This window comes from Lissotriton helveticus, chromosome 5_1 (genome assembly GCF_964261635.1).
Source record: "Lissotriton helveticus chromosome 5_1, aLisHel1.1, whole genome shotgun sequence".
Lineage (NCBI taxonomy): Eukaryota > Metazoa > Chordata > Amphibia > Caudata > Salamandridae > Lissotriton > Lissotriton helveticus.
In genome coordinates, this window is record NC_136065.1 from 1,787,226,631 (window position 1) to 1,787,250,524 (window position 23,894).

Sequence of the window (23,894 nt, forward strand, 5' to 3'; positions counted from 1 at the left end):
CTTGTGAACAAGGGCTCTGTATCCATTCTTGGATCGTTCTCATGTAAAGCCTCGCCTGTGGTATTAGTGGTATGCATGAAGACATCTTTCCTAATAATTTCCCCACAGTCCGCACTGTCAGCGACTGATCCTTCTGGTTCCTTACAGCTTCTTGCGTTATGGTGTGTACTTACTTTCTTGAATGGAAAAGCATTCCTTTGAACTGTGTTAATCTTTGCTCTCAACATGAGTTTATATTGTTCCGGCTTGGGTGAGGACTTCATAGTGTAAATGTATTGGGGTTTCCCTGCTAACAAATGTAGTTCATAAGGCAGGGACAAATCACTAAATTGTACCAGAGAATCTTAGGCGACTATATATTTCTACAATATTATTTCATCTTAGTATCATCGGGGCATCAATAGCAATGACCGACGAAACAAGAATTTTCAAATTAAATACATTTATTTTTCAACAAATAGTATCTATATTTATTTTCATGCTGTGAGAAAGTGCCATCTTTCTTGCCTTGGTATGCCCCCACTTTTTTCTGAACTGCTGATGTGCTCTGACTGAATGTGCCCGGGGTTCCTGCCAACCAGGTACCCAGGGCCTGTGTTCCTTCCCTAAAACTGTGTTGAAACTAAAACCCAATTGGCATCTCTGGCCACCTATCAGCCCCTAGTAAATGGTACCCTAGGTACCCAGGGCATGGTGACCAGAGAAGACCCCTGAGGACTGCAGCACTTATTGTGCCACCCTCAGGGGCCCTGTACCCTGACACCCATAAACTGCCTTTGCAGGCTGAGTGTCGAAGTACAGAACTAAACAAAGAGGCGGCATGGCACACATAGAACCCACTGCCCTGGCACACTTAAGTCACCCCTCTAGCTGGGTGCCCTATGCCAGAGGTGTGAGCACAGGTGCATGAGCCCTGTGCCCCTACAGTACCCAGGGACCTTCCTGGGCACTGTAAGTGCAGTGATGCCAATGAGAGTATATGGTGCTGGGAGGTTGTCATTACGAACTCCACAGCACCATAATGGCTACACTGAAGACTGACAAGTTTGGTACCAAACTTCTCAGCACATTAAACCCGCACTGATGCCAGGGTGGGATTTAATGTAAAATGCACCAGAGGGCATGTTAGAGATGCCCCCTGAAAACCTAACCTACAATCCATGTCTGGGCTGATATGTAAAGGACACGACCGACATCTTGAATACCCTGGACCTCATGACATTCAACCCAACCACTGAATATATCGTGACCATAGACATTGAGTCTTTATACTCATGTATCCCACAAGAAGCAGCTCTGGTGGCAGTAGCGAAAGCATTGAACAAACAAGAATGGTTCTACGATGCGCCACAGAGCTTCGTTTTGCAATGCGTCGAGCTGGCGCTTACACGGAACTATTTCTGTTATAAAAACGATCTCTTTCTGCAAGTAACGGGAACATCGATGGGAGCGACGATGGCACCCAGCGTAGCATGTATCTACGTGGGTCAGTTTGAGGAGCACGTCATTGAATCAGACAACAACCCTTTCAAAGACCACCTACGTTTATGGAAACGTTATATTGATGACGTGCTCCTCATCTGGTCTGGTGAAGAAGACTTACTTGTCGAATTTCTTGATTGGTTGAACACCCAGGATAGGAGCCTCAGGTTCACATGGAAGTACCATCATACAAGTGCAGTCTACCTCGATCTAGATATTGAGGCCAAAGATGGAAAAATTACCACCAGAGTACATCAAAAACCAACCGACAGAAATTCGCTATTAGCCTACCATTCATACCACCCAAGGGCCTTGAGGGATAACCTTCCAGTAGGCCAGTTCATGCGGTACAGAAGAAATTGCTCATCCACGGACGTGTACAAAGAACAAGCCAAAGACCTAAGCAGTAGACTAAAAGCACGAAACTATCCAAACAAAGTTATCCACCAAGCAAATAAGAGGGCCCTGAACACACCACGTACAGCCCTTTTGGAATCACAAACAAAAGAAAAATCAGAATGTCTACCCGTGGTCATGACCTTTGACCCGTTGGCCTCCAAAATTCGGCAAGCCATTAGAAAACACTGGCATATTTTGTCCACACAAGAGCATAAAATGCCTCCACCCCGGTTTGCATTCCGCAGAGCACAGAATCTCAAGGACAAATTAGTCCATACAAGAATGGTAGAGAGTAAACCAACTGAAAGAACCACTGTACCGAATGGCCACTACCCTTGTGGGGGTTGCTCAGTCTGCCATCTTACCGAAAAATGCACCTCCGTCACATTAAAATCCGGGAAGATATGGTCACTAAACCATTTCAGTAACTGTAACACTGTTAATGTTGTGTACAGATTGAGCTGTGAATGCGGCCTGGAATACATTGGACTAACAACACGCAAGATTAAGCTCCGTATTCAGGAACACCTCAGTACCATACGACAAGGAAAATTGACCACTAAATTAGTGCAGCACTGTCATCGTAACAAACATGCATTTTCCTGGGTGGTTTTGGAAAGAGTGGTAGGTGAAGCGCAAACCATGGAAAGACGCCTGTTGACAAAAGAGGCACGCTGGATATATCAAGAGCGGAGTGAACAGCAGGGGCTAAATGAATTGTTGGAATGGAACAAACTGCGCTGAGCAGGTCCCCTTATACACAGTTATAGGTGTTCCTTGGCACAGTACTCTATGGTCAAACACGTAGAGAGAATGAAAATTACCTTGTGAGGTAGATACACTAATTCCATCTCATGGGGGTTGAGCTGTTGTAAATAAAACCTCTTCTCTGTTTATAGTATTTGCTTGCCCACCACGAAACTATAAACAAGAGGAATATACATACAATCTCATTAAGGGCCATGACCACTGGTCTTTATTAATTTGCATTAACTCAGCACATGAGATAAAATATTTGAATGGAGCATCTCCACTGAGTACTAGCCCAACCAGGGCGATTACTATTGTCCTTTATTAAATTCCACCTACTGCATAAAGGTCCTGGTATAAATATGGGAGATAATATTTTGAATATTTTGAATTGAGCAACTCTATTGAGCTTTTGCCACAACATCGGCGCCCCCCTTTTCAATCATGCTATTTAGAACAATATTATGTCCGTGTTTACTTGTACAAATAAATTCTCTCGTAGCGCTGCCTATGCTACCCTTTAATGGCCATGACCAATCGGAACGGAGATATCACGGCAAGCGAGCGCCTTAACGAACCAGGTGCTCGCTCTAGACTCAGCCGGGTCTGAGCCTAATCACGTGACACGGAGAGCCAATGAGAAACTAGTACCTGAAAATAAATATCACACGCCCCAAACACTCGGCGATCCGGTGCTGAGGAGACGCCGAGGAGTCCTTTGCCAGTGGTATTTACTTTACTTTGCAGCACACGAAGCTTGTGGAAACGGAGCTCCCGGTGAGACTAGACTAGCTTTTCTTAATGCCCGCCTGCGCGTGGCTTTTTTGTCTTTGATAGATATATTTTCACGGGAGGACAGACTGCACTTACCGAGTGGGAGTGAGTCCCCGACCTTTCAAAACTAATGAATATATCGGTATGAAAGTCGATGCTATAGCCAGGTAATTTACATCCCCGCAGTGTGGTTGGTTGGCAATGATATAACAGCACACAGTGCAAACACAGTTAGCTCCTTACACGTGCTTTCTTTCTTTGATTTACAGCACCCAAACCACAGTACCTTGCTGGCAGTGGCTTTTTTTAAAAAAACATCTGTGCCCTGAAGAAATTGCCTGAATGTTGACCATGGCAATGAAACATGTCGGCAGCGAGTTGTAAGCGAATCGATAGGGAGTATTCGCTTCTCTCTTTGTTTTATATATGTGTCTACTGTTAGCGGACAGGAGAATACAAATAAAGAGGTTCATATTCTTGTGCGCTCAGTATTTGTTTTGTTATATGTTGAACGTTGTTAGTCCTTGTCACATATAAGTTTGTGTCCACTGCACCATTCACTGTCTTTTTCCTTTGGGAGTCGGTCACGTTTCTGTTAAGCTAGTTGATACCAATGATGAGAACAGGGCCACCCTGGTGAGTACCAACCAGGGGCCCCAATGGTGGTGCGCCCGTGAGGTGTCTTCTAGCTATTCACACATTTTTTCATGTGTCGTCTCTCTTGTGAATGTATGTCCTGTGTTGTCTAAAGTTAGATGTATCAGAGATTGGCTACTTTTATGACTTATTGGCAAGCATCTGGAGTAATACACCTATTGGTAAACTCAAAGGTGTGGTGGAAAGACCTGTAGACATATCCACTTATACCCACAGATATACACTAAACGATTGCCCTGCGGACTAGGTCTTGTTGTCTTTTCGATTGATTGAGTGGAGGGCGACCTGGTCCTGTAAATCCCTCTGTACTCCTAGTAGATGAGTCTGAGAGGCTGCCACACAGCAGACATGTTGCTGGACCCCCGGGCCTGCCACAATGCACATCCTGGGCGCGCTGCTAATTCTCCTCCCCCGGATGGGCAGGGGGAAGCTTCAAAGGCATGCCGCCTCTGTGAGTTTCTCCAGACCATTTGCTGTACCCAGTAACTGGCCCCCACCAGTTCTGACCCCCACTCTGGCGGGAAAACTGGCGGGAAAAACTACGTCAGGAAGGGGTTGTGCCAGCCTATGCCAACCCCATCCCTCAGGTGGGGGAGACGAGGTCAAGCACGACCCCGGGCTCCGGCCATCTTGAAGATGGGGAGCCCTACCCATTCACAGCTAGGCTCCTGCCCCCCTCCCACAGGAGAGGAGCAGGCTAGGTGGTGTACCCACCCCAGGACAAGGACCTATTGGTCCCTGCCCTTGCCCTACCTGTAACGCCCCAAAATTCGGTATGTAGGGGCTCCCTGAACCTTCTTTCCTCAGATCCAGATTACGAAACAAGAAACAAGATCAAGGAACACGAAGACCTGCAGTGCAGCTGCTAAGAAGAGGAAGACACCAATTGATTTGGCCCCAGCCCTACCGGCCTGTCTACTCTCGAACCTGCTCCTGTTAAACCCTGGCATCTCCAGTGGTCCCCAACCTCAAAATCCCCGGAGGATCTGACTGCCTTGTGACTCTTACTACCTGGGTCTTCCACGAGCAGTGGTACTGCTCAAAGCAAGTAACAAGCCTGGCATCAGCCCGGAACCGCGAACCCTGCACCCTCTGCAAACGCCAAGCCTGGCCTGTGCTGGAGTCAGTCAAGACCCCGAGGACGTCCCCCCGGTGATTCTGACCTGGAATCCAGTGCCCAAGGACCCACCTCGACGACCCCGATGCCGCCTGCAGCCTCAGGAAAAAGGACCGATCTGACCGCGACCAGCAGGGGGTAAGATTTCCTGACCTCAAAAGACACCCCTGCACCCGGCGTCCCACGGCCCCCTGTGCCCAACTCCTGGGTGCCTACCTATCCTCCAAGATCCCAACTTACCCCTCGAAGTGTTGGTCTCTCCAGAAGATCCACCGTCCCCCAGCCTGCAGCCTTTGTTCCCTTTTCAAGATTCTGATTGAATAACATTGAGCGCCCGATGGCTCAAAAGCACTCTGCACCCCGCCGCCCGAGTGCCCCTAGGAGTGCAACCTTTGTCCTATCCTACTTCCCCATTTGCCCTTAGCAAGTGACCAGGAGCCCAGCTCCCACAGCCACGTGGCCTGCTAGCCAGCAGCCACCAACTGAAGGCCCCCTGCCTCTCATTGGATAACATTGGGCCTAACTACCTCTGCACAAGGCTGCCCCTGTGCCGCTGAGGGTGCACCAACTGTACTTACCTGACCCTGGGGGACCCCTGAGTCTATGCCCAGAACCACAACTTCACCAGTCGAGTACTCACCAGGAAACCGGTGACTCACTTACCTGCCATTGAATAACATTGACTGGTTTGACTCGAAAAATCTTCAAAGTGTCTACTTTTGAAAACGTAAAATATTCATATAAAATCATCCGAATTCTGAAATACTCACCTGTGATCAGGAGAGGGGTCAGTACTGTACCCTGTAGCCCAGTACTGAACCGCAAAAGTAATCCCTAGTGGGTTTACTAGTAACTTGTATTTTCTCCATAGGAATCCATTGTCTGCGTTTCTATGAAATTTCTTCGAAGCGTCTACTTTTGAAAACTAGAAATATTCTTTAAAAATCATACGAAATACTGAAACTTAATTACTTACCTGTTTTAAGTTGAGACCCCAGTGCTGGCCCCAGGAGCCCAGTACTGGATTATAAAAGTAACGATACCGTACTTTACCTGCATTGGATAACATTGCCAGGCTTCTGTTGAAAAGTTTCAAAGTGTGAACTTTTAAAATAGCTTTTTATTCCTGAAAAATCACTACAATACCTAAAACGTTTTTGCTAAACTGTTTTCAGCTTAGACCCAAGGTCTGAACCTAGGAACCAGTCCTGGAATTACCAAAGTAATCTACAAAGTAATCAACTGTGGTTATATGAGGAAATCCATTGAGCTCAATACTAAATTGTGTGTAGAATTGTGTTGCCTCCTGCAACCCCTGTACCTATTGTATTTACAAAGTTAATTGCCTTTCTGCAAAGTACTCATCTGAGACCTCTCATATGGAGAACAGTACATTTTGATACCTGTTGGTTCTAGAAATAAAACAACTATATCTCTTGATATAAAAACAATTGGCCTGGAGTTCAGTCTTTGAGTGTGTGAAACCTTTTGCTGACTGAGTGTGTGCAACACATGCTTTACACTGTCCTCTGGTACTGCCTTACTGCTCGACCAAGCTACCACTTTAGAGAGTAAGGGCACACCTGGGGTTAACCTCTGTTATACCTCTGGGCTTTGTGAACTCTATACACACTGTACCTTATTCTGTTCCAGTGTATATAGAGCCCAGTGTATATAGAGCCACTTTCTCACACATGCGCAATATAACATTCGCTTAAATTTCATCTAAAAAGCATAATCAATACCATATTTCATAGTTATTGCAACCATACATGCATTCATACCCTCACATCCTCCCACACAGTACAGCTAATCAGCCTTTTCCATATTTATTGTGAATCCCAGTTTGTGTAGTGTCGTCATTACTGGTCTTAGGTATTCTCTGCACTTGGGCGGTTACTTTGCTCTTACCATCCAGTCATCTATATACGGGTAAAGATTTATTCCCTTTCTTCTCAGATGGGCAGCTACAGTCGCCAGACACTTTGTGAATACTATTGGAACCGACTTTATGCCGGAGGGTACTACTTTGAATTGATAACGTGTCTTGATTATCACAAACTGTAAGAATGTCTTGTGTTCTGGGTTTATTGGAATGTGAAGATAGGCATTCTTTAGGTCTATGGTTGCCATGAAATCTCCCTATTGGAGTTGAGGAATTACTTCTTATAGCGTTGTCATTTTGAATTTTTGTGTTCTTATAAACTTGTTTAAGAAACAGAGGTATAGTATTAGTCTATTAGTCGCAGTGTCTTGTGTGGCTTTAGAACTAGGAAGTATGTTGAACTCACTCCTTGATTTTTCTCCTTGGCAAGTACTTTTTCTGCTGCCTGTTTTTTGTACCAGTTCCTTCACTTCCTTTTGGAGATATATTAGCTCTTCCTTTGTGTGTGTTTTTCATTTTGGATATCGTGTTGGTGATGTTTCTCCAACTCTATGCAGTATCCATATTGAATTATATTGACAACCAATTTTTCTGATGTCACCTTCCTCCACTCTTGGGGATGTTTCCTACTCATCCTCCCGCTGGTGGTGTGTGTGAGTGGATGGTTAATTTTGGTGAATCATTTTGTTATTGTTGACGCCCCTCCTGATGGCAGGCTTCTTCCTTTTTTTCGACCACGAAAGGAGTGTCATGGAGCTATTTGGAATTGCCACTGATGTGATGTTGACTGTGGCTGGTCCATGCTTTCAAAGCTTTGGTGAGGTGTCCTTGTTTGAAACCCGCCTCTTCCTACAGGTCTTCTAGTCAGGGCAATATCCCTTCTTGGTTGGCCCCTAAACTGCAGTGCCCTCATTGACTTGGCCGTATCATTGTCTTTTTTTAATTTGTTGCAGGATGTCATCTTCTACTTTGCCAAACAAATGCTCACAATTGAAAGGGCTGTTAATCATGCTGGCTTGCACTTTGTTTTTGAAGCCTGAAATTTGTAGTCATGCATGGCGTCTTAATGTTGTCCCTCTCACCAACTGTCTTGCTACGTATCTGCAGCGACTAATGCTGACTTTCGGCATGTGTTGGCAATGCCTTTTCCCTCTTCATCTAGGGCTTTTGCTCTTTTCTGATATACTTCAGGCAGGTGCTTCGTTAACTCTGCCATATCTTCCCAGTTTTAAGGTACATACCTATGTAGGAATGCGTTTGAGTTTGCAATTCTCCACTGAGTAGAAGCTCCTCTTTCAAATTTTCTTCCCACCATTTCTATCCTCTTGCTTTCTCTATTTGAAGGAGGTCCAGAGGTGGCAGGAATATTTGCTCTCTTCCTTGCGGTGGCTACAATAGTCGAGTATGCCACCACATTGCCCTGGATGTATGCTAGGTCTTTAGAGGAGTGCTTGTATGTTTCGCTCCCTTGAACCATGATGCTTGGGACCATTGGGAGGAACTGGGTTTTATTTTGTGACGGTATTAGTGTCTCCAGTAAGAAACAGGCCAGAGCCTTTTCTTTGTCCAGCTGTGCTCCATACCGTTCAGCTTCTTTTTTAACCAGTTGATTGTACATAGTTACATCATCTGGAGGCAATGGCATCACTGGATAGGTGTTGATGGTTTCTTCGAAGGAATCTGCCTTGAGATCCTGCCACTGGTCTTCGACGCCTTCTGATCCTTTAACGTCCTGGTATTGGCTCTAACCTTCTGTCTCTTCTTCTAAGAGTTCCTGTTCCTCTTCCTCCTGAGGCTCAGGTGTTAGGGGGGGATTCTAATTCCCCAGAATACTTTTCCTCTCTCTTTCCTTCTACCAAAGGTTTTGATGGAATCCTAAAAGCCTGTAAAGAGGCGTTGAATTCCTTTTTCATTTGTAAGATAGTGTCCATTTCAGCTTATTGTCTCCTTTTCTTGCACTCAACTTCGAGGGCACATTCCTCGGTGTAAAGGGTAGATGTTGTTCTCTTTTTCTATGTCGAAAAATCGACTGTTCTCGGAATAGCTGCCGTCTTCTCTTCACCTCGACATCGATTGTCTTTTGACATTGAATTTTTTTCAGCAGTTTTTCCACCTGCAGTATCTTTTGTATGGTACTAGAGGGAATATTTATGCCTTGTCTTTGGCTCGGTCGGCGAGATTTTCAGTGGCGAGGCACACTTATGTTTTTGGGAGTCCGTTTTTGACTCACCACCATTATCTTTTTGGAGTTACCTGTCCGTGTTGTTGCCAACCCTACATTTCTGAGGGAGGTAGCTTCCTTTTGCCCCTGCATAGCGTAGTGTGCATGCCATGGTTTGTCTCCATCCTTCAGTGTCTTCGCCTTAAACTCTGCGCAGGCTTCGCTGGATTCCGAATCGTGGTCGAATGTCATGCAAAGATTGCAGACTTGATGGCTGCCCGTTTGTGCAAACTTATGATAGCCCTGTTGGCAAAGGCGAAATGGTGTCTTCTCAATTTCACGACGAGCACGGATCCCCTATCCGTGCATTTTCCCTTGATGAAAAACACCAACTTACTTTCCTTCAAAAAAAGAAACCCTTTGCTTCTCCTTATTCCTCCTATAGATTGTAGATCTTCTGATGCTTTCCATACCCAATGGCGAACAAAAGAATCTGAAGATGGCGACAAAGAGTTAGACTTCCAGGGAGGGCGTCTGATGTCAGAGGAGGATAGAACAAACACCAAATAGTGGGGATTGCTGGGGACAGCAACAAAAAAGGTAGAAAACCGAAAAGGAATACTACATATAAGAAATTCCGGACTCAACCACTAAATGGCAGAATAATGGGCAGCATGTGAATACAGAAACGATTCCTGCTGCAAAACCATTTATTTATAAAGCTTAGCACTGACAAGTACTGCAGTAATAAGCACTAAATAAACACAAGAATTATTATCAAGTAACAATGATGTTTACAATTCCATGATAATTCTTATGAATAATTATTGACTTACATTTCAATTCAAGTCAGTGAGAATTAGGAATCCAAATTTCCAATATGGGAAGCGAAACTCCCATTAACGTTCTTTACAATGAGAACTGTAATTCAACTCACTAGATATTCCGAAATCTTACTGGAAATTTAGAATGTTGCTTTTTATTCATCAGCAATTTATATTTTATATTTAACTGAAGATTTATAGAGCACAAACCTGGAGAAGGGGCATCAATGGTCATTATAACGTATAATAAAATCAAACGCCTCACAAAAAGCGAGGCAAGGTTTCAATTAAATTAGCCGAAAGTAAAATGTATACAACATACACAACAGATAATACATACACATAATACACATACACATAATACACAGCTATTTAACCATGATTGTATTGTTGCAACCTAAACACAAGAGAAGGGAATATATTATGTTGATGTATCCTATGGTTTTAAAAAGTGGACCTAGGAAAGATTTTGCAGATCAAGAATCCATCAAGTTTTAGAAACCTTTCTGAAAGAAGACCACGAGCATTAGAATTCAAATTCTGAATTTAAGGAATCCCAGTTATGTAACCATTAGAAACAAATGCTATACTATGTGAAAAAGAGAGCTAGGCTGAGAGACCAAAAGAGTAAACCATAAGTGTGCTTACCTTGGGTGACCTCCGGCTCCTTCACATCGGACCCTTCAAAACAAAAAGAGCAAGCATCAGCTTTGAAATAAAGGGGCAACATTTTTCTTAAAGAATGATAGGCTTAATCCTCAGTCAGATAGGTTACTCAGAGGACTTGAAATGACAGTAAGCTTATCTGAACATTACAGCAAGAGAGGAATCTGTTGCCCGTTCAACGGGTAAAACGGAGTCAAAAAAGAAAAGGGGAAAGAGGGAAGAAAGGAATGTTTGGCAGCAGGGACCTCGAGCAAGGGTGAAGAGAAAGGTCTGAGCTTGAGTGTGTTGAAAGGCGACACAGAACGAAAGACCCAATGTCTTGATGGATGAAGTAAAGAAAATTAGCAGAGACTTAGAGCAAACAAATGAGAGGGAAATGAGGACTAGGTTATCTGGAGTAAGAAGCAATCAACGCTAATAGTTATTGTGAGGAAATGGGGTGTATTATATGGTGTGGTAGTGCAACCTCACCATCTGATACACTTATCAACCCCGTTAGGACCAGTAGGTTTAGTTTGTTAAACCTTTAGCTGAACACAAGGTAGCTGTAGCTCTGAACAGTCAGGCTCACACAAAGGAACAAATGTAAAACACTTAAACAGCACCAAAACAATTGAAGAAGAAATACCCAAGACACTCAAAAATCTGATACGAAATTATAAAAATAGACTGTGTTTTAATGCATAGGCAAATTCAACAATTTTGACATTTGGGTAAGTTTCAATGTGGTTGCTTTGAGTTACTTAGGTGACAAAATTTGGTAGGGAGCCAGTCTGGGGACAAAGCAAGGTTCTTCAGTTACCTTCCTGAAAAAAACAGCTGTCCAGTCCGTTCCAGTCACTTTTATTTTTGCCATAAACTGTTATGGAACTTGCCCTTATGCAAAGGATACAGGATGCTGACGATGCTCAAGGGTGCTGTGGATAGGATGTGGTCGATGGGAGTTTTTCTGTGGCTACTCTTGGGTCCACGGGCTCGGTGAGGTGATCCTGGCACCATGGGTTGATGTCCCCAGAAGTTCTCTTGGTCCTGGCAAAAGTTCAGTCGCCACTGGGCTACCAGTCGCCCAATATCGCGGTCAAAGTGGAATCCTGCCTTGGATGAAAAACGACTCTCCCGCATTTAGCAGACCACGGGGCAATTTTGAGCTTCAGGACCTCGTCCCTGGTGCTGCATGGTATCAAGGAGCAGTGTTTAGAAGATTTGAGCTACCAACTTGCCCCAGCAGGGTTCTTCAGCTGACACTTGGAGTCCCTTGCTTCGGCTGGGCTCAGGATTCAACTGCTCTATGAGAAGGACACAACAGGTACAGTCCCTTCTCCTTTGCTAGCCACCAGGTACAGCAGGGGCAGTCCAAGTCGATGTAGACTCTCTTCGCCGGGTCCCTTGTGCAGCAGGGCAATCTATCTTTGGTCCTCTTCTTCAGTCTATCCAGTTCTTGATTTCTGAGTTCTGGGTGCCAGAGGTGCCCTTTTTATGCCCAGAAGATGGGAACCTAAACCACTGACACTTTCTTAATCACAGTGGTTCACATGGCTATCATTCACTTCACTTTCTAATAATCAGTCTATTTGACTGCGCACACTCAACGTAATTGGCAGCTGCCAGGACCACATCCCAATTTGTTAACACCTTCCACGCAGGGCTAATTCCCCCGCGGTGGCGGGGGGGAGGGGCCACGCGCGGCGCTGCGGTACTCATGACGAGTCCAGATTGTCATGCTGCACAATGGAGCCGCGCATGGGCCAGCAGCGACAGTTATGAGGAGCACAGCTCCATTGTGCCTCATACCGAGTTGAGCTCGTCGTAAGCATGCAAGGGGTTAAAGTGAGTATTGCTACAGATTGACGAATTGGCCCAAACAGCCGGCCTTTCACTACCACGATTAGTGGCTGCTTCGGAACAGATCCCCATCGGGCCAGCAACGCTTGCCGTGGTTGGCGATCTAGCCTTCTGCTCTGTCTCAAAGGAGACAGTGACGGTCAATGTAAAGGAGGGTCTGTGCATCTCTTGTCTTGCTCAAGAGGCTTCCATATTAATTAATGCGAGCATCGGTCGCTGTTTCATACATTCATTCTGACATCGAAGAGTCACTTAACCATGGTGCCTTAAAGCTGCCGGGCAATTAGCTGAAAAGGTCTCCTTTCCCTCCAGCGCTAGCACTTCTTAACCAAGTGCTCCGGATCACAAATGATGAGTCACACATATAATTAACTCTTCTTTTACAGCCATTCAGAGTCAACACTAGATTAGTGTAACTTTCTTGATCACGATTGTTTACGTGATCTTCACAGTGAGTAAAATTCATTACAATGGTTGCTATCACTTATTCCACCCATTTTTGACCATCCTTGATTATACTACTTGGCAAATGTAGGTAAACCTATGTGTCTTAAGCAATATACCTAAAAACCCCATTCAGACCATTTCTAATTATTGATTATGCTTTCCAGCCATCCCCTATACCAAGTTGAGGGTCAAAATATTTTTGACAAATAAAAACAAACGTAAATTTGACATTGGCCAAATAGTTATTAACTGTTGTTCTTTGTTAAGAAAAGCACACAAACAAGTTCTTTTGGGATTCACTTTTCACTTGTCTTGTTACACTTTGGATTTTGGTTTTCTTTTTCACCCTGACACACTGCACTAAATATTTACTGTGATAAATAACAATTGATTTTGTCAAATATATGTTATGTATGTGGTCTGGGATTGTATTTTTATCTTGGCATTGAGTGCATATAGTCAAATAGACCGATTATTGGAAAGTGAAGTGAATAATACCTATGAAAACTTCCAGTCTACAATGGAAGACAGGGAGCCATATTTTACCTTTGTCACACCCAAGGTGGCACAACCAGTGCTGCAGTCCCAGGAGTGACACTATAATTTAAAGGCCCCCGGTACCATATAATAGGGACTTGCTAGCTTGTGCAAATTGCATATAAGCAATCAGACATACATACTTTTCGGTCAGGGCACTGCCAATGAGCTCTGGTTAGAAGGCCTCAGTGCACTCTCAGCATTGAAAAACCGCTAGCATCAGTCCACAACTTTGGGGGATGATCATAAGAAAAGGGGTATTTTCTTATATACTTGTGCTCTGCATACTATCACTTTGATCTAAGTATATTGCCTTTGTGTCCCCTAAAGTGACAATAGTCCATCATCATAGAACACTTGGGGCTGTATTATGATAGGGGCGCACTTTGCCTGTTTGTGCCAAGGCATGCCTTCTAACAGGGGCGCTATGTGCAAACAGGGAAAGAGTGCCCTATTATGTTGAATGAACTGCCCTCAGGGCAGCCGCAAACTAATGCTGCTCTGCGGGCTGCATTTTCAAGTGAAATACAGAGGCTTTAAAGCCACGCTGTGGTTCACTGTGCAGGCCGCAACTCGCCTGCACTTTCAAAGGGATTTGAGATCCCCATGCATGCGGGTCCGTGAGTGACGGCACCGCATGCTAGAGGATGTATGACGGTACGACGCGTACTGTCACAACGTGTGCTTTAACAACGCGTCCCTTACAACGCAAGTCGTTACCACGACTTGCGTGGGGGGCGCGGATTGAGAATAGTATAATTTACTATTCTAACACCAGTCCCCGTGGACACTAGGGAAGGTGTTGGAATAGTAAATATACTATTCTTAATCCTCTAGCGCCCTCCAGCGCAAGTCGTGGTTACGACTTGCGTTGTAATGGACGCGTTGTTAAAGCCTTGCGGAGTAAAATCCGCGTGGTAAAGGATGTTTCCCCATGCTAGAGAATGTCTGAAGGGGTCCCTGGGACTGCCTTTGATCGCTCAAGAGGGCTGCACTACCTTTTTGTGACAACTTTCAGTGTGCCTCCTGACAGCTTCTTTGCCTTTGTGCCCACGTCCATAATACAACGCCAAAGCACAGGCAAAGAAATTCCCTCATTTGCGCGTGGCCTCATGCAAATGAGGGCTTACCCTCTAGAATAGCGCTGAGGCTACAAGTGAGCCAGTGCTATCTGTATGACAAAAGGGTGCAGCACAAGCATCTGTGGCCCTTCTGAAATACCATAGGGCCCTGAGATCGCACAAAGCGGGTGCATATGCCCTTTGAGTCCCTGGGCACTTTCTGTAGTACGGCCCCAGGTGCCTCCAGGTGCCAGCCTATAGCCAAACCTCCCCGCTCCCACTATATATGCCAAAACATACCTTTAGGCATCTTGCAGATCCAGTCCACTTGGGCATCACAGTGCATGGCCACCCACTGCAGTTTCACCCGCTCCAGAATCACACAGCGCCGAATGTCATCGTCATCATGGCTACTGCTGTCAAAATTATGATAGGAGTACTGGAGGAAAAGAGAAATTGCTAGTGCGGTTGAGATCAGAAACAACACTTTTAATTTCAGAATATTGTATTAATTTCATTCAAGAACCAACATAACAAGGTGAGCAGTCCGTCATATTAGTACATTCTCATATAACAAATGGGAGTCATACTACAGAAAAAGAAACCAAATTGTTACCATCAGCATTTCACATTGACGCTCAAATGGTAAAAACGCATTAAGGTTTTGATAATATGGCAGGCAACTAGGGTTTAGGCCCTTAGTATAAACTAGAGGGAAGGAAAGGAAAAAATAAAATATAACAAGAAAGTAGCAACAATAGTAGACAGTGGTCTGAAGAGTAAGACATCAATCCACACAAAGCTACGTTGTTGAGCAATGAATAAAGGTAAGTTATACTTCTAGCTGAAGATAATGACTTTAAATAGAGAAAGAAAGAAAGAAATATGTGTCGCTAGACTAAGGTGTAATGAGAAGTGTTCTTAACAGTTTAATTTTGTTGAAGTATTCATCTAGTTTGTTCTGTATGTGGCTGAGGGTACTGTTGAGCCATGATATGTTCAGCACCTCTTATGTATCTAAACCAATTCCCACCATGCACTAGCAAAGGATTACTCCAGGTTCCAATTGGCTAGAATAGTTTTGTGTGCAAGGGGTAACAAATGATCAAGTAACAAGAGTTCATTCCTCCCTAAACCAGTTGAGTCCATGCATAAAGAAGGCCCTAGACCTGTGTAGGTAAAGTATTTATGTGGTATGAAGTTTAAAATATTGTGTATAAAGGAATATATTTTATACCAACATTTCTAAATTAGTGGATATTCAAAAGCAGATGTGGAAGGTTGCCAGGGCTTCATTTACAACTCCAACAATATTTATCTGATAGAAGTCCTAATTTTCAGAGTTTTTAAGGGGTCCAGAATGATCTATATAGGAGAAATTTGGTGTGGGCTTAATTAGGTGTAACCTTTTTCTTGAATGTGTTCAACCAAATTGGTGAGGATATCTCTGCATCCAAGAGACTCACCATTCCGACGCCTGACATTCTTTCTTAGAATTCAGTATAGTACAAGATGAAAGCTGCAATAATTTATAGGTTTGGAGACGATTAGACCGTGTTTCTTATTTTATTGATAAAATGAATACATGTGGAGTCTTGCTAAGTGGAGGACTGGAGTTTAGAAATAGTTACCTTCATTTTGAGAAAATCGTAAAAGTCTGCATTGTCAAGATCACAAATATATTGAGGATTAGCAAAAGACTGTATATATTTTTTGGTAGCTAAATCTCTAATGAGAAGACTACCTTTCCTACTTTATTTTTCTTTTACAGACTGGATCTAATCAGTTTTATTCTTTCTATTTAAGCAAAGGGAGGAGGGTTAGAGTTGAGAAGGGTAATAGTTGCCAAATGTGAATCCATTTTTTATAGAACTTCCCCAGGGCAAGTTTAAATTGGATTTTTAATGAAGGATTGTTTACATGGACAGTAAGTACAGGTAAAAGCGATAGGCCTTCCATTAACAATTTTCCAGAGTGATCTAGGAAGGGGTGTCTGCCTCGTCATCAAGAAATTGTATTGTATTGTATTGCAATTGCATTTATATAGCGCTTACTACCCCTGACGAGGCGTCAAAGCACTTTTTCGGCGGGTAGCACGCTACTCCGGGACCCATAGAGGATTAGTGTTGAATTGGTATAGTGAAACATGCAGGTACATTTTAAGTGGTGGATATGTTAGTCAGTTATTTGGATTTGGAATGATAGCAGAAGGATAGAGTAGGACAAAGGTTTGTATTTATTTATCGCTCGCTTGTTGACGCATGCTATTCAGGGAGCCTATAATGGATTAGGGGTGAATTAATATGGTGAAATACGAGGTAATTTCAGTGGTGGATATTAGTCTGTTACTTGGAGTGAGAAGGATAGCGGATGGATAAAAGGGGAAGAAAGATTTGCATTCATATAGCACTTTTTACCCCTGATGGGTGTTGAAGCGCTTTTCTGGCGAGTAGCACGCCACTCTGGAACCCATAAAGGATTAGTGTTGAAAATGAGTAATTTCAGTAGTAGATATGTTATTCAGTTATTTGGGCAGTATATTAGTATAGTTGAATATGGAATACGGAATTTGAGAAGTGAACATGTTAGTCTGTTAATTTTGATTGAAAAAGGATAGTGGAGGGAGGGAAGAGTGAAGGATTTTTTTTTTACGTCTTAGCAGTAGGAAGAGGCTTTTGGATGAGTAAAAATGAGTTTTGGAGGGAAGGAGTCAGAGGGGAGAGTTTAGAAATGTTTGTTTTTAGGGGAGTAAAAAGAGGTGTCAGATGATGCAAGGAGGGGTAGAGCAGGAGAGAGTCTAGAAAAGGTTATTTGGCTATCATAGTAGTGGTATTGGTATTGTGACGTAGAGGGGGTGGTGATGTGTTTATGTGTAAAGTGTATGTTGTGAGTAGGAGGGAATGAAGTAGAGGTGAGAGTTTATCTTAGACTGGTTTGTTTCAAGAGTTACAAAGTGTGGTCGTGTGCAGTGTGTGTGTTGTGTGTTAGTGTTATTATGGTAGAAGGGAGAGGAGGGTGTTTGTTGGACAACTGGTGTGTAGTGTAGTGGTGTAGGATAGAGATGTGTACTGTTTGTGGGTGATGGTGGATATGTGTGGTAGTTGGGATAGTAGGGTGTGTAGATGTGGTTTGGTTGGGTTGGTGGTGCATGCTGGTACATTAATCTGTGCATAGTGTTGTGCGTGGTGTATATTTGGTGTGAGTGTGTGTTGTATTCTACCTATTGCATATTCCCATGTATGCCTTAACCCACTTAATGCCCTTCTTGTGGAATGTCTCTGCACTGTGATGCACTACGGAATGTTGGGTGCTGGTTGAAGATAAGCACAGTTATGATGGGGCTGAGCTGACTGCAGGCTGCTCCTGGTGGGGCTTATTCCAGGATACTTAATATCTTACAATAAATCTTCATGAAATACCTCAACCAGCTTGGAGTCAATTACCACATTTTGATGGCGACGATTTGATCTTACCTACGTGTTCAACTCAAGAAATCAAGCTTCAAGAAGGCAAGTCTTTCAAAATCTTTATCTATCTTCCAACTTCAAACAAAGACTCTGGCACCAAGCCCCACCAGTGACCATTTCACCGGTCGCCCCCAACTTCTTCGTGCCAGATTCCTGTTCACATGTCTCAATAATTGGACTTTTCAACCATATCACATAACCAGTTTGGCTTTATGGATTAGCTGTTGAATGGGCCTGCCATATGTTGTATGATATTCAAGCTCTGTTCCTTTCAATCTCAAACAAAACCCAAAAATGGGAGTTCATCCTGCTTACGTCTCCCTACTACCTCGCACTGCCAGCTAAGTGACGTTGCGCAAGGACACCTGTTTATGTCAAAACCCCATCCATCAATAAGGCCCTAATGGTTTGGTGTTTAATCAAGATTTAAGTGCAGTGCTGGAGTGGCAGTGTTTCCACAGTATCTCAAGATTGTAACAGATTTCATCCAGTTGTTATGCCTTCAAGTGGTTTAAGACGTTTCACAAGCCTGGTGATAATCAATGGTTCAGTCACACCATACATCTCTTCAAACTTGGCTGACATCCCTGTTATTGAATCTCATACTTCTTGCCATTTCCTGCCACCTCCTGCTGCACTCTAAGTACCTCAACTATGATGTTAAACTGCCTTAAAAATCAAGAGTTGCCAGCTCCTGCTTCCACGACGTCTAGCTGTGTGCGCTACAAAAGAGTACCTACATGACATTTTCAAGTGCTCTTTGCGTCTAAAGTAGGAACAAAAATTTCTACATAGGATCCTGCAATAAAAGGACCTGTCAAAATACTGTCAACTGTGAACATATTCGACTAAGTAAACATCGCACGAAGCAGAGCTGTACACATTTGCAACGTTGATACTTCAAATCAAGCAAGTATGCAGCTACCCAGTTATGAACTTATGGGGTAAGTCTATTTTTTCTCAATTGTGGCCCAGTCCTCTCCTCGACTTTTGGGCAGTTCAAGCAGTCTGAAGAAATAGCAATATCTTTTTTGTAAAAGTCCCAACCTTCAAGATGTCTCTACAAACTACCTAGTACATTTGATCTACAGTAGCATCCGGATTTGTTGAGACATATTTTTGTCTTTTACGGTCTCAGGCACTTGAAATATTGTACATGTCAACCGCTGTGCATATTTTTGAATTCAAGCACGAGTCTCACCCGGCACGTGCACACTCACCGGCATTTTTTTCATGCTCAGCTATTCCAGTCTGATCACTGTTCTCGAGGCTCCGTTGCTACAGAACCTGGAGCTCTGTAATAGACGCATTGCAGCACGCCTTCACCAGGAGCCATCCGGCGCAACGTACAATGCGTTCGGCACACTGTGATTGGCAACGTGCTCCTCTTGTGCCTCTGCCGTTTTCATTCTATTTACCAATCACATGCAAGGTACGCACCTTCAATTATTGTTGTTTAGGAATCACCTGTCATTCCCCAGTGTAGATGCTCCCCAGTGAAGACACGTATCTACCCGAACGTTACTTCAATAATTCAAAGGTACTTTTCAATTTCCACGCGCTAAGTTATCTTTGGGACCCTTCAAGATCTCCTCTTGTGTTTTCTATTGAAACTGTTTCTAGTGCTATATAAATGACGTTCTGCAAAACACTGGGGAAAATAATTCTCTTTGAGCACAGAGACTTGTCAGTTGTCAAAGCTTCACAGGAAAGCACAGTCAAGTCAAAACAAAGTCTCTTAATTTATTGTTAACAGCGAAACTTGGTGGATATTGGTAGTATTTTGAGTGCTTCCATTTCTCAATATGGATTTCTTTCCAAAGGCAAGCAGAACGAATCTCTTGAAATAATTAATTGAGGATAATAAAACCTTCTGTCGCACCTCTAATAACTGTCAAAATGTCGGGAAAAGTATATCTGAACAGGCTGATACATTAATGAAACACCAAAGGAAGTTCATCCGTCTGATGGTGGTTGAATGCATAGCAGCAAAACCAATCACATTTTAGAATTATATTCTCAATGTATGGTAGACTGTGAACTCCATTTTAAATTCATGTACATACTCCTTGTTGGAGTTCTTGGTGTTTTTTTATTTTTTCCAGTAAAGGGACGCCTCGACTCGAAATCAACTACAAAGACCACGTTTTGCTGTCTTGAAAGGTACTTTTGGAAGTCATGCCATCTTCAGGTCCTATCAAATTTCAAGTTCTTCTCAATTGTCAAATACCATATTACTCAAATTACATGCTCTCAAGATTTCTATTACTCTACATTCTCAATGTATTTTATTTATCAATGTACTTGCATACTTTCAATGCATCAATTATATCAATAGACATGCATGTGATAGTTCTATTACTCCATGGTTTAAGTGTATTTGCATGCATGTTTACAAGTTTCTCTATTTGGGATTGCGCATTTCAAATTGTCTTTTTCTATGTGCACGGGTGTCTGTTGCATTTTCTAGTTGGACTGTAAATTTCAATTGTTCATTTATCAATGTGCATGCATGTGTTCATTTACTCAAGTACGAGGTTCAATTCTATTCTTGTTTTCAAGTTGTGCAGTATTTTTCTGCCAAGGTCTGTACAGTTCAATTCTCAATTCATATACTCAAGGACGGGGTACAATTCTATTCTTGTTTTCAAGTTGTGCAGTATTTTTCTGCCAAGGTCTGTACAGTTCAATTTTCAATCCATTTACTCAAGGACGGGGTTCAATTCTATTCTTGTTTTCAAGTTGTGCAGTATTTTTCTGCCAAAGTCTTTATGGCTCAATTTTCAAGTTGTTCAGTAGCTCCCGCCTTCCAGAATCAAAGCCTATTGAATAAAAATGTTCACTTCCTTGTCCCAGCTACTCTAGAAGTTCCATCTCTATTTCACCTGTCAAGTGTGTCAATTCAACCTGTGCTATGCCTTTGGTGAGGGCAAGCATGTCTTGAAGTGCTCCTGCACACATCCATTGTACCTGCCTACCAGTTAGTTTTACAGTGCATCAAGAATATACTATTCTTCCCATTTTGCAGTACCTCCTCCCGTCTATCAACCAGTGCTCCAAGTTTTGACATAGGACTTTAGATCAACTAGATTAAAGACACGTTGGGGACACGCACCTTAACTTGTACTTTAAATGTGCCTGGGAGGGTGAAGACTCTATTTGTAGACATATTTTATACAGTGGGTAGACAGAGCCATGAACTTTTACGACGCAGATGTTTCATTTCAAGCACATTTGCTGCAGTGAGTCAATTTTAAGAAGTTTTGGTGTGTGGTTGACCTTACAGCCACCCGGCACATCAGTTCGGTAATGTGTCGCCATCTCAGTATTGGCGCCTCACATCAAGATTTTGGTCCTCTTTCTCATTCAGGATGTTCACCATCGGTGATGGCAGTGTTGAACACGAGTTCTATCTCGTGTTTCTAGCCCTAATCCAAGGAAATATTTTACGTGCCTTACTTTCTTCTATGTCGTTGTGGTGCATGTCAAGTCCACTGGTCATGCGTGTTTACATGAGCACGACTTTGACTCCCTGGAATTAATTTTGCCTCAACATTTACTCTATTTCTCTTCATGTGCCTTTAAAAAAAAAGAAAAAAAAAAAAATTCTCACGTGTCTGACAGTGTGTCTAGGACATGCTTTACAAGCCAGGGTGTTTACCTCATGCTCTTCCACACCGGCAAAGTTTTGTTTTCCTGCCATGATGTTCTTGTTAACTGTATCTACCTTGGACTTCAATGCTTCACTATGTGCAGTGTGGTGGTATACTTCTTAATTTCAAAATGCTATTATTTGCTAATGTATGGTTTCAAATGTTACTGTAAATTATTCTACTGTTATTTTTGTGTTTTTAATTCACATGCATGCCTGGACTTGACTTTAATTTTTCAAGTCAAATGTTTTCTCAAATTGTTTTCTTACAAGGTTGCATGTTTGTAATTTTGTTCAAATTCAATGGTATATTTCCACTTGAGGTTGTCCAGGTTGCACTTTACTCAATCCTTTATATTTTTCGATTTGTGCATGTCAGGTGACCTCTGCTTGAAGTTTTCCAGGTTTGCACATTCTCAAACTTATACATTTTCAAAAGTGCTATTACATACTGTTTAATGCCTTCATCCCTCTCATTCTTTAGCATGCACTTATCCTCTATTTTCTATTTGTGCAACGCTTCTCAATTAGCCTAGCATTTTCACGAAGTATTGCAAAGCTCAACTCCTCGATGTTTTCAATTTCTATTTGTGCCGTTTTCTCTATCTATAATTGCACATTTCAATATATGTCTTGTTGGGAACGTTTGTCAAGTTTTTATTGTTTATTTTGCTCAAGGTTTTCCAGTTTGTACATTCTCAAAAGTCTTAATTTCAATTTTACAGTATTCACTTGGTGGGATTGCAGTTCAATCTAGTTTCTAGTCTATTGTATGAGTTCTTGCTTATCTAGTCTTGTTATTTTACATCGTTGTTTACAGGAAAGGAATGGGTCAATTTATATTATTTATTCATTTCCTTCTCTGTATCACTATGAGTTTTGTACTCTTAAAGTCAAGTTGTTTTACATTATATTTAATTTAGTTTCAATGCTCCTCTGTTAATTGTTTTGTTTTGGAAGAAAAGGAGGTATGTTGTATTCTACCTATTGCATATTCCCATGTATGCCTTAACCCACTTAATGCCCTTCTTGTGGAATGTCTCTGCACTGTGATGCACTACGGAATGTTGGGTGCTGGTTGAAGATAAGCACAGTTATGATGGGGCTGAGCTGACTGCAGGCTGCTCCTGGTGGGGCTTATTCCAGGATACTTAATATCTTACAATAAATCTTCATGAAATACCTCAACCAGCTTGGAGTCAATTACCACAGTGTGTTGCTCTGTTAGTGGTTGTGGATGGTGTGGGCTGGGTATTGTTAAATGAGAAAAAGGGCAGCATTGCTGGCCCTAGTACCGACCAGTCTCGAACAAGCTCAAACAGGCAACTACCCTTGTCCTCTCCGCCCTTAACTGCTCAAACAGGCAACTACCCTTGTCCTCTCCGCCCTTAACAGGCTGAAACAGGCAACTACCCATGTCCTCTCCGCCCTTCGCCTCGACGCCCGGGCTGAGACGCCCTAAGCCTGGCCTTTTTTGTAGCCCTAGTAATCAGGTGACCCCTTCAGCCAATGGGAACTCTAGCCCTAACACTATCCAATCACAACACTAGCCCTAACATCTAGAACCAATAGGAGACCAGGACCTTGCAGGCAATCTTAACCCTAGTCCAAGCACCCAATCAGTTCAAAAACCCTGATCTCTACGTCCAATAAAGGCCTTAGCCCTACCACTAATCCCAACCCAAGTCCAAGCAGCCAATGGTACAGGTAGCCCTAGTCCCTACTTCCAATAGAAAGCCTAACCCTACTCTTAGTCCGACAACTGGTCCAACAACCAATCACACCAGAAGCCCTAGTCCCTACTTCCAATAGAAATCATAACCCTAGCCCTAGTCCCAACCCTGCAGTGATTGAATCACATACCGAGAAACCAATCAGAACCCTCAAATACCCAACCAATGAGGACATTAACCCTAACCCAATAGAAACACCAGATACAACCACCAATCAGTGTACACATGTGCCAACCACTAGCACACCATATGAAGGCAATCATGGGCAGGGAAAACCACACATTTAAAACACAACACAGGTGATAAAATATGCAATTACAGGCAGGCTAAAACTACAATTTTTAACTGTAACAACCACAGGCATAGATAGTAAACACAGGAAGTGAAAATCGTTTTTTAAACAACTTTTTGTCTTGGGAAGAGACAGCACTAGTCTGTCT

At 42.9% G+C, this 23,894-nt stretch overlaps 1 protein-coding gene across 1 annotated transcript in view; it reads right to left on the reverse strand.

Annotated features, from left to right (window-relative positions):
• The window catches only part of MRC2 (mannose receptor C-type 2), a 545,797-nt gene that overhangs the window by 151,675 nt on the left and 370,228 nt on the right, over nt 1-23,894 (reverse strand). The window contains 2 exon segments of the mRNA XM_078645096.1: nt 10,698-10,730; nt 14,903-15,041. Coding sequence (XP_078501222.1) covers nt 10,698-10,730; nt 14,903-15,041 — 172 coding nt within the window.